At 39.1% G+C, this 11,781-nt stretch overlaps 1 protein-coding gene across 1 annotated transcript in view; it reads left to right on the forward strand.

Annotated features, from left to right (window-relative positions):
* The window catches only part of Adam28 (ADAM metallopeptidase domain 28), a 63,397-nt gene extending 51,895 nt beyond the window's left edge, over positions 1-11,502 (forward strand). Inside the window, exons 19-23 of the mRNA XM_017802563.1 lie at positions 7,025-7,133; positions 8,402-8,480; positions 8,957-9,025; positions 9,896-9,942; positions 11,374-11,502. Coding sequence (XP_017658052.1) covers positions 7,025-7,133; positions 8,402-8,480; positions 8,957-9,025; positions 9,896-9,942; positions 11,374-11,395 — 326 coding nt within the window. The 3' untranslated portion in view covers positions 11,396-11,502. The remainder of the gene's footprint in view (positions 1-7,024; positions 7,134-8,401; positions 8,481-8,956; positions 9,026-9,895; positions 9,943-11,373) is intronic.
* Positions 11,503-11,781: the final 279 nt, after the last annotated feature.

The following is an 11,781-nucleotide window of genomic DNA, read 5'->3' on the forward strand; positions in this document are numbered from 1 at the left end:
TTTTTCAAATTTAATTTCGCATAAATTTTCAAAGTATTCCCATATACTGTTCTGGATCTTTTTGATGTCTCCTGTGATGTTTCCCCTTTCATCTTTGGTTTTGTTGATTTGGATTTGCTATTTCTTTTGGTTAACTGGGCTAAGGATATATCTATCTCGTTTATCTTTCCAAAGAATCAGCTCTTAAGAAGATTCATTGATTCTTGTATTGTTTTCTTTGTTTCTATTTCATTAACTTATGCCCTGGTTTTTGTTATTTCTTCTCGTCTGCTGGGTTTGGGTTTCATTTGTTCTTGCTTTTCCAGAGTCTTTAGTTCCAAGGTTAAGTAATTTATTTTTACTCTTTCTAACATAGGCATTTAGAGCTATAAACTTTCCTTTTAGAACTGCTTTTAAATTGAGGTTTTGTTGTGCCGTATTATCCTTTTTGTTTACTTCCAGGAACACTTTAATTTCTTAATTTCTTTTTTGACTCATTCATCATTCTGCAGTGTGTTGTTTAATTTCCATGAGTTCATGTAGGGATTCTTTTGGCATTGGTTATTGCATTGTGGTCTGATAGAATTTATGGAATTATTTCAAGTTATTTTTGTATTTGTTGATATTTTTAATTGGTACAGAAAAACATAAAAGTACATATATTTATGCAGTACCATGTGGTATTTTGATTCACGTATATATTATGTAATGGTTAAATTTAAACAATATATTATGTAATATAATAATAATTAATATATTATGTATGTAATGGTTAAGTTTAAACACAGTACCTCTTCCAATATTTATCATTGGTATGTGTAATCCTTTTTTTCGATATTTTGAACAGTACAATGGATAACTATTTGGACTTCCCCTACTCACTCCTATCTGACTCTAAGGGATCCCATTATCCTCCGACTCTCCTCAGCTTTTGTTATCACCACCCTAGTAACTTACACTTCATGACTTGCAAGGAAATGGGGATTTTCTAGATGCCTTTTGGCTAATTCATAGAATAATTACATAATAATATGAGAATATTCTATGTAGAATATGTTGAATAATTTTTGAGTCTTACTTCATGGCTCAGTACATGTTCATATATGTAGATATCTGTGTTTGAACTGAAGAAGTATTAGTATGCATTTTATACTCTTGTTCTATGTGTGTTGTGCTTAACAAGTTGGTCAGTACTGTTGCTTACTTATTCATCATAGCTGACACTTTGTTCTCTTCTCCCAGTTTGTTACCATGTAGAAATATTAAAATATCCACTGTAGAGATGATTTCACAATTTGCTTAAATTGGGTATTGACAGTGATTATCTAATTAGAGGCCAAATTATTAGTTATATACAAGTTTAGAAAGGTTATGTCTTCCCAGTGAACTAACAATTCCATCATTATGAAATGACGCTATATCACTTTTATTTTTGCCTTTTAAAGTCTACAGTTTCTGGAGACCAAAATAACAGAAACATAATTCTTTTTTTTTTGCATGTTTAAAAAAATATTTTATGGAGATTTTGTGCATTTTATACATCAAATTTGGACCCCTCCCCCATAGATGCCCCCAAAGTCCCTCACACATTGGATTTCATGCATTCTGTCACATATGTTGTTATGTTATGATATTATATTATGTTATGTTATGTCCTCTCTGGTAAAGCATTTGTACCCAGATGTCCCTTGGTGCTAGTTCATCCACTGGGGTCTAGTCAGCCTATCTAGAGTCACTCCCTTAAAGAAGATCAGCTCTCCTTTGCCCAGCAGTAATCAGTTGCCAATAGCTCTTTGGCTGTGGTTCGGACCTGCTGCCCATTTCCTTCATTCTATGCTGGGTTTTTGTCTGATTGAGTCAGTATGGTCGTTGTGCATGCTGTCACCATTGTTGCAGGTTCATATGAGCAAATTCCCAGTGATCAGGTTCCAACCCTGGATCTTACAATCTTTCTACCCCCTCTTCCGTCCCTGAGCCATGGGTGAATGAGTCTTAATATAGGAGTCCTATCCAAGGACACACACTCTGCTGTCTCTTATTCTCTAAATTTTAGGCAGTTGTGACCTTCTGTGTGCACTGCACTCTGTTGTATGAGGAAGTTTCTCTGATGAGAGTTGAGGAATATATTAGTATTCTCTCTACCCCCTGTACTACTATGTTCAATGAGCCATAGGTGTAGAGGTTCCACTGTAGATGTGTCACTTAGCGCTGGGCATCTCTCAGACATATATTCTTTGTATGTGACCCATTGTGGAAACCTGTGATAGCCTCCATCTGTTGCAAAAGAAACTTTGTTGATGAGTCATATATGGTATATGGTATACTTGTCTGTAAATATAAGCATCCATATTTAGCATACAGTAAGAAATTTCATCTGTCATAGGGATATGACAGAGATAGGGTTTTCTCCAGGATCTGTAGCCTCTCCAACCACATGCATTTGGTTATATTTACAATACCACCCATGAGTTCACCCATTGAGAGAGCTTTAAATCCAAATAGATAGCTGTTGATTACCCCCTAGATAAAAGTGCCACTATTGTACCACTAGAGATAGTTTGCTGTGCTGGTCATTGTGGTTACATGTTCTTAGGTACACCAAGTGCATGCATTGCCTGCAGAGGCCAGAAGAGGGCACAAAATTCTCTGGACTGAAGTTAGAGATGGTTGTTAGCTGCCATGTGGGTGCTAGGAACCCAGGTCCTCTTAACCTCTGAGCTATCTCTCTAGTCCCCATGAGCTATAATTCTTTGTGTGTTTGTGTTGCTGTAACATTTTCCCATACTTCATTCCAAGTCCTCCTCAAATCTGTCTTTTTTATAAAACATGCAATTTTATAAATTATTCAATTAATAAGATTTAATAGAATTAAATTACAATGATTACTAAATTCATGTAACATGGATTTTTGGAATTTGCTTTATTTTTTGAGATTAAACTAGGTTACTTAGTCATTTAAATCTAACACAATTACTAATGTGTTCAGACACAAATCTGCAATTATTCTGTGCAGTTCCTATTTGTCTGGCCCCATCTGGTCTTTTTGTCTTCTTAGTGTCCTTTTCTGCTGTGTTATGAATCAATTGGCCATTTTAATCATTATGTTTCTTTTTATTAATTTGGAGGTCATGCATTCCTTTCATTCTTTTAGTGGTTGTCCTAAAATCTTCCACTTCTAGTTCATTACTTCAACTAGATTCTACTTTTAGAGCAGTTTTAGATTCATAGCAAAATTACACAGGAAGTACAGGGAGTTCTCTTATATGCCCAGCCCCACTTCCGACATCTGGCAGAATGGTGGTTTGTTTAAAACAATGAACTTATATTGATCTGTTGCCACACAAAGCCCACAGTTCACATGAAGGTTTGCTCTTGATTTCTTTTCTTTTTCCACATTTTGCATGTCTAAACTCTTCCTCTTGCTCTTCCTTCACCTCTTCTTCCTCCTGATTTTATTTTGTCATTGCTGGGGACTGAACACAGGACTTTGTGCATGCTAGCCAGGCACTCTCCTAGTAAACTATATCCCCAGTCTTTGATATTTTAAAAACTTCCTTCTAGGATTATTTTCCCCTCTGACTTTCTAGATTCTTACTCTCCTATGAACATCTACAAAAGAAAGTTTCCTGATTTTTAGTACTCTCATGCATTTAGCAAAGTTTTTGTTTGACAACAATTTTGAACTGTTTAGAGTAGAAATGTTGATCCAGTTTTTCAAGAAGTAGAAGAGGTTACACATACTGTTCAGTTATATCCATCTTATACTGCACTGTCACTGTCTGTTACTATATTTCTTTTTACTCTAAACCTCAAACTTACTTTTGGACCATGTTCACTCAGATTTGGAGGGTTTATGAAGCACTGACAGTGTTCCATTTAGTTCCTCTTGATAGCATGGCCTCTGAAAAGACTGTAATTCTGACGTTAGATCAAACACATTTTTCTATTCTGAAGTTGTATAAGTTTTATTCTACAGGAATGCTACAGAGTTTTACTTTCCTTTGTCTTTACTAAAAGCAAATTTATAGAGGTTGAAGAGAACTAAATATTAGAACTGCCACCATCGACTAACCTAGAATTCTGCTTTCTGGGGTGTCTGCCTGTCTGCATGCATATGTTTTCACATTCATGAGCTTTTCCTGGATTTATAGAATAGTTAGAAATCTTGTTACGGATTGCTAATGTGCATGACTGCTTTGCTGTTCAGAAGTGTGAACCTCCTGGTCTATACCTCTTTTATTTTCATTGCAGGGCTTTATTTGCTTTCTGTTTCATTCCAAGGATGATTTTTAATTACTTTATTGAACTTTAGTGTATCTCATATACAACATGTCAATCATCTTTGCACCCTCTTCCCCATCGGCACCCTCCCATAGACTCCCAGTGGATTTCGTGTATTCTGTCATTTATGTTAAGATCTATCAAGTCAAGTTAGCATCCCCTGACGTCCTTCAGTGCACATTCATCCACTGGGGTCTAGTCAGCCTATCACTCCCATAAAGAAGATCAGCTCTTCCTCACCCAGAAGTAATCAGCTGCCCAATATCTTTCAACTAAGATTGGGACATGCTGCCCATTTCCACAGTTCAACGCTAGGTTTTTGTCTGCTTGTGTTTGCATGGATCTTGTGCATGTTGTCACCATTAATGCAAGTTCACATGTGCAAGGTCCAAGGAGCCTGTAAGACTCTGTATCCTTGAGATTATGCACCTCCTTCTGTGGCTCATACAATCTTTCTGCCCCCACTTCCTTAAGGATCCCTCAGCCCTGGTTGGGTGAAGCTTAATACAGGAGTCCTGTCCAAATAACCAGACTCTCCAGACTCTTATTCTCTGCGCTTTAGCCATTTGTGGTGCTTTCTGTTCATTGTCCTCTGTTGTGGGAGGGAGCTTCATTGACACAGTTGAGAGATGCGATTAGTACTCTCTCTACCCCTTGTTCCACTATGTTCTGTGAGTCTTAGGTGTAGAGGTTCCATTTTAGATGTGTTGCTTCTGGTTGGGCATTTCACAGACACTTGACTTCTGTGTGTGACCAGTTGTGGAGGTTTATAAAAATCTCTGTCTGTTGCAAAGGAAGATTTGTGACTGGCATATTTGTCTGTAAATATAAGGATCCATATTAACACATACTAAGAAATTACCTTTGTCTGGGGATGCGACAGTCTTGGATTTTTCTCTAAGATCTATGACCTCTTAAGCCATGTTTATTTGGCCATGTTTATAGCACCACAGGAGTTTCCTCCCATTGAGTGGGCTTTTAGTTCTTTATGTAGCTTTTGATTAACCCCAAGAGTGCCACTACTTCCCCAATATAGTTTGTTGTGCCAGTCCTCATTTTAGTTATTAGGTCTTAAAGCTGGGGTTGGCCCATCAATGTCAATTGATGTCCTCTAAAGCTGTGAGAGTTGGCCATCAGGGAGGTGACTTCCAGGTCAGTTCCAGCTTCATTGCTCCAAATCCTGTGTATGAAGTGTGTCTGGTCTTCAGCAATAGGGTCTTACTTTCAAGCTCTTGGAGGTAATCAAGAGCTGTGGCAATCGCCTGCGTAATTTTGGGAGTCTCTTGGACTACCCTGGCCAACAACTTGAAGGGCAGTTTCTCCTGTCAGGCACTGTTTCTTGTTATAGAACTTTTAGCTCTACACATGGACTCATGTAGAGATATCGTTGTGTAAGTTTTATATATGGTTTTGAACTTGTATGTGTCTCCCTTTTACACCAGCTTGTCATTATTTATCTCTCTTCTTTCTCTCCCTATATGGAGGAATTTTTAAATGTTTTGTTCCTGCCCGTGCTCTTCCAGGACTTTTCCCCACCACTGCATCCATCTTCCCTTCAAAAAATTCTCAGTGTCAGAACACCTTACCCATCTCCCATGAAACCTCTCCTGCGTTTCTCCTTTACTCAAGCTCTGGTACTACAATCATGATCAAAACCATTTTCATTTTACCTGCTCTATTAGTTATTTTTCTTGTTGCTGTGACAAAGTAACTGACAAAAGCAATTTAAGAAAGGAAGGACTTATTTTGGCTTACAGTTTGGGAGGATGCAGTTTATCAGATGGGGAAGGCATGATTGTGAGAGAATGAGGTGGCTGATCACACCGTGCCTGTTGTCAGGAAGCAGAGGGAGATGAGTACTCATGTCCATCAGACTTTCCTTCTCCTTTGCACATTTTATTCAGCCTGAGTCCCCAGGTCATGCTTAAGGTGGATCTTTCTTCCTCTGTGAAAATGCTCTCACAGACCTGCCCGCAGCAGCACCTTTGTAGGGGATTCTAAAATCCAGCCAAGTTGACAATGGAAATTAGCCATGACATTAGTTGTGAGAGATTTTCTAGGGGAGACACACTCATTTGGCAAAAGGTAAATGGAATTTATGCCAAATATAGAAATCAGGCCGAGTTCATGATGGTGTTCCATTATAATCCCATTACGCAGGAGGTTGAGGCAGGAGAATCACAGCACATTTGAACCAACCTGGGCTACATAGTGAGTTCAAGGCCAGACTGAACGACATGGCTGGATCCTTTCTGGAGGGAAAAATGAAAAATATGGAAGGAAGGAAGGAAGGAAGGGAGGGAGAAGAGTGAGGGATGAAAGGAGGGATGAAGAGAGGAAAGGAGGGAAGCAGGAGGAAGGGAGGGAAGGAGGGAGGGAAGGAGGAAAGGAGGGAGGAAGGAAGGAGGAAGGGAGGAAGAAGGGAGGGAGGGAGGGAAGGGAGTGAGGGATGAAGGGAGGGATGAAGAAAGGAAAGGAGGGAAGCAGGAGGAAGGGAGGGAAGGAGGGAGGGAAGGAGGAAAGGAGGGAGGAAGGAAGGAGGAAGGGAGGAAGAAGGGAGGGAAGTTCATGATCGTGTAAATTGTTTCTGGGACTGTGATGAGGTGGCAGCGAGAGGATATGGGGATATGGTGGGGAAGCTGCTTGGCCTTGTTACTGTCAAGAAGGGAGGAAGAAGGGAGGGAGGGAGGGAGGGAGGGAGGAAGACAGATCAAAGTGATGTACACTCCTCAGGCTCCAACAGACTCTGTGCTCTCTGTTGCAGATTTCTCCATTGTGGTAGGTGTGCTCTTCCCCCTGGCTGTCATATTTGTTGTGGTTGCTATAGTAATCTGTCATCAAAGTGCCAGAAGGAAGCAGATGAAAGCTCAGAAGTAAGTCTTCATCTTACTTTGAGGACTCTTTATCCTCTACTTTATATGACATTGAAGGCTATGACAGTCTTTCAGATTTCATTTTATTTTACTTCAAATATTCAGAAATATATACCAGTGGTATATTCTTTGTGGACCAGATGCATGGGCTGGGTATTCCTTTGACTGGGAAACCCTTCACAGCAAGACATATGTCTTTTTCTTATGGGAATCATTGTATTTGAAAATTATGACAGTTATTATAAGAATATAAAATATAGCATTTATCAATCACCAGTCATAATAGACCTTGGGCAAAGGCTTTTTATACTCATCATTTAATTTAATCTTCAAAATGATTTCACAAAGTAGCTACATTATTTACATTTTATAGATGAAATATGATTTCTATGAATCTCTGGGATAATCCTGTAAGGTCAGGACTTCACTTTTTTTTTTTTTTTTGGTTTTTTTGAGACAGGGTCTCCCCATAGCCCCAGCTGTCCTGGAACTCACTATGTAGACCAGGCTGGCCTTGAACTCAGAGATTCGCCTCCCTCTGCCTCTCGAGTGCTGGGATTAAAGGCGTGCGCCACCACATCTGGCAAGACTTCACTTTTAATGAATGTGGGGAAAAACTAGAAAGGTTAACAAATATCTTTACATCCTTGCAAAGTAAGTGAAGGAGGCTTTGATTTGCACATAGATCTGTTTCTTTTACAGTCTTGACACAACAGTATCTTTTAGTATTTTTTAAGACTGACTTATTCATAATAACTCTTCAATAAACATTTGATAGTTAAAAATAATTGAATGGTGCCAGGTGTGATGGGGGCATGCCTTTAATCCCAGCACTTGGGAGGCAAAGGCAGGCGGATCTCTGTGAGTTCGAGGCCAGCCCAGTCTACAGAGTGAGTTCCAGGACAGCTGGAGCTGCAGGGAGACCCTATCTCAAAAGACCAATAAATAAATAAATGCATAAACACATAAATACATAAAATAATTAAATGGTATAACTTAGATAAACTTCCATGTAATGCCATCATTAGGAATCAGGGGTCTGCAGAGAATCAGAGAGAAAATGGCTGGTAGTGACTGGGAATCACAGGGCAGCTATGGTGGCTAACAGAGAACCAAAAGCTGAGGAATGTTCTGGGAGCAGAAGAAACTTGGGTCACTATCAGTAGGAGAGCCGGACTCAGAGGGTGAAGGAAGATGTCAGTTCTCTGTTGAATCTTCCTAGAACACTGAAGGTGCTGCTCAATTCACACGATGTATTTTCACTGCAGGCCGCCACGTGCTTCCAGTGTCAAGGCACACAAGCCGAAGACTAAACCCCAGAATGTGAAGGCAGTTCAACCCCAAGAGGTGAACTCTTCTAGCTTAGACTGTTTTTGTGATGGCCTGAGTTTATGAATTCTTTCCCTCTTGCATCCTGACTATATATCCATCATTTCTATGCAACAGTGTTTCGAAGTCATACAACAGTGTTTCGAAGCCCCTCCCCTGCCCTTATGCCTAAACTAATTCCTTTCTTGGCATATTTCCCCAGAAATAAAATGATATGTTTACTTTTATGATCACCTGTGTAACAGGCATACCACTTAATACTGTTACCAAGTCCTACAAGTTCAGAGTTGATACAAGCTTGTGGTTACTGTGTGTCTCGTGGACATTTCTCCTGGTAGCTCTAGGGAAACTCTCTAAATGCACCAGCCAGGTGTGCATTCCTGCCTTACCTCGTGGTGTTAGCCTCACTGTAATCTGGAAGCTTGAAAGAACCATTTGGAAGCTGTGCTTGGGGTCCTGATAGTTTCATTATAAATATCATTCCTTTTATTTAGATGAGTCAGATGAACAAGCTCCGTGTGTCTGATCTGCCCACTGAAGACAGTGAGCCTCCACCTTACATTGTGAGTTAATAACTTCTCTTTCACCCAGTACAATCTCAAAGAAATGCTACTTAAAAGTATACCACACAGTGCCCAACTATTCATTCAGAAGAATGCTGACATTTGTGTGCATATTTATATAAAATATAATTCTTTGGTAAAACTTTTTAAAATGTTAAGTACAGGGATATGAGTGTCTCTCCATTATACCCCTAAATTTATCCCCCAAACCAGGGCCTTAGTATTGGGACTTTGATGACTTCTCACAAGAATACTGATCTGCTTTGCAGAGGCCATTCTTAGTCAGTCCAGGCGTCCATACAGAAACAGCACAGAGTGGGTAGCTTAAGCCATATTCGTTTCTGAGGCTGGGGAATCTAAGATTGAGGTGCTGGAAAACCCTATTGTCCGATGATGGTCACTTCCCAACTTGTAGATTGTGTCAGAAAAAGAAAGAGACAGGGAGAGGAAGAGGGAGGGAGGAAAGAAGACAGTGAGGGAGGAGGGATATCCTCTGTTTATATCTGTTCTTGTAAGGGCATGAATCCTAGCTTAAGAACGCCAGTATCAAGACGCAAATACCTCCAAAATGCCCCAAACCTAAACCATCACGTTAGGGATTAGGAATTCAATATATGATTTGTTTGGAGGCAGGAAATTAAGACCAAAGTAGTAGCCATTATCATCACAAAGTGTCAGTGCCATTCTTCTGTCTAGATTCTGTGAACCTAAATGAAAGCATCGAAGTCACAGGTTTAGGTTATTCTCATGAGGTAAGAAATTCTCTACTCCTGAAAACATGTTAACCCTTTACATTAAGCATACATGTTTTCAAGAATCTGCTCCAAACTGGTTTTCATTTCTTCTTCTTTTTTTTAATCTTCTCACTAGCTAATCACAAAGCCCAATTTTCCACCACCACCAATTCCTATTTCCTCGTAAGTATCAGAGTAAGTATGGTGAGTTTTCTGAATGACATGCCCAGTGAGAATACGATCCCTAGATGTGTGAACTCGTGATCAGTGCTCCCGAGCTGAACCTAACATAGAGTAGCACGTTTGTTCTGGGGAAACTGAAAATGCAAAACCATCTTTTTATAGTGAATTCACATGGTGGCCAAATTTTTATTATGCAAAAATAATTCTTTTAGTTTATAATTGTTGAGAGACAATAAAGTAAATGTCTTCCTAGGGCTTATTTCTAGATGTTTATTCTCTAAATGATATAAAATTAGATAATTATAAAGTTATTATTATGGTTTTTCATAGGAGTTACAGCATGAAAAAGAGACCACATATAGGCAAGCTTGGAATAAAAGGCAGATGTTTATAAAGTAAGAAGCAGAATTCATCTATTTAGGAAATAGCTTCTGAGAACATTTTCTCATGCTTGGCACTCTGTTGTAGGCAAAAGAAAAAGAACTAAAGTTTAAGTTCCTTTTTCTTTCAAGAAATGTTGCAGTTTTAGTGAGCAACGAGTCATGTATGCCTGAAGCACTCGGCTCCTTAAGCATTATTCAAGCCACAGGAATATTTTTCAAGCAACAGGAGTGGAGTAGGCAGAGAAGAAGACCGTTGCCTGTCTAGCTGGGATGTGCACTGGCCCCTAGAAATCGTGTAGCACTTAAATGAATGATGAGGGGATGAGGTGGACGATAATTTCATGAAGGAAGCAAACTTGGTTAAGAGAGGAAAAGCGTACTATTTCTAATAATGATCATTGATTTTCTGTTTTACCTTAATGACACAAAACATTTCCTTTTCAAAAATAAGCCCAACTGTGCACCCAAATAAGAGATATATAATCAAATTATTCTAGTCCTGTAGCACCACTAGTGCCAAAGAGAAAAGCCCCAGCAGGGTCTTCTAAGTAGATGTTCTTTGCAAATAGTCTCTATTGGTTGTGGGGTGGGCTAGCATAAGTGCCTTGCTCAATTAAAACGGAGACAGAAAGGTCTCAGCTACAAAGGTGGGATGATTCCAAGTCTCTCATTTTCTTTGGATAGTGCCAAGGACAGTGGGAATGTTGCAACATCACACAGACAGCTTCCCACACCTCTAACTCCTCCTTCACACCATCCTCTTATTAGACTAATTGCCATAGATTACTTTCCCATGTCCACAGTCTTCCTGAGTCTGTCTTATTCTGTTATTTGCCCAGGTGAGTATTTTGATCTCAGAGTGAGAGTTTTCTCATCATCCATCCCCACCTGCTGTTTCTAATTCTTTGTTGTTGATATATCATATAATCTATAAAGTAGAAAGTATGAAACCAGGGAATTCTTTGTCTTACTACTCCATATTACATGTACCTACTTATCTAAATGTTTAATAATATTTGATCATTTAAGAGTATTTTCTTTCCTTAAGGGACTTAAATGAAAAAGTCTGAAGCAACAGATAAGCAAAGATTGATGAGCAGATGATCAAAATGGAAGACTGGATGTTTGGGATGGAAGAGAAACACATTTACTTTCTTACCGCTCCTGCTCTTGACTCTCAGAGGTTAACATTTCCTAGTTTGTGTTTTGAAGACATTGAGTAAAAAACTTCAAGGAAGATATATTTTTGAGAATCTTTCTATTAATTTAATTTGTTTCTTCTCTGTACTCATAGGAGGGAAGATGGTTAAAAAATAAATGAACTGTAAAACTCTGATTGCTTGATTTTTTCCAAGATCCCTCTCCTTTTACTGTGATGTTAGCTAACTGCTCATATGTTTTGAGTACCCTGATTTGTTCATTTGAAGGGCATTAATGCACCCTCTGATGAAACAAT

The sequence above is a fragment of the Nannospalax galili genome, unplaced genomic scaffold, assembly GCF_000622305.1.
Source record: "Nannospalax galili isolate Female #2095 unplaced genomic scaffold, S.galili_v1.0 scaffold291, whole genome shotgun sequence".
In the NCBI taxonomy this organism is placed as follows: Eukaryota; Metazoa; Chordata; class Mammalia; order Rodentia; family Spalacidae; genus Nannospalax; species Nannospalax galili.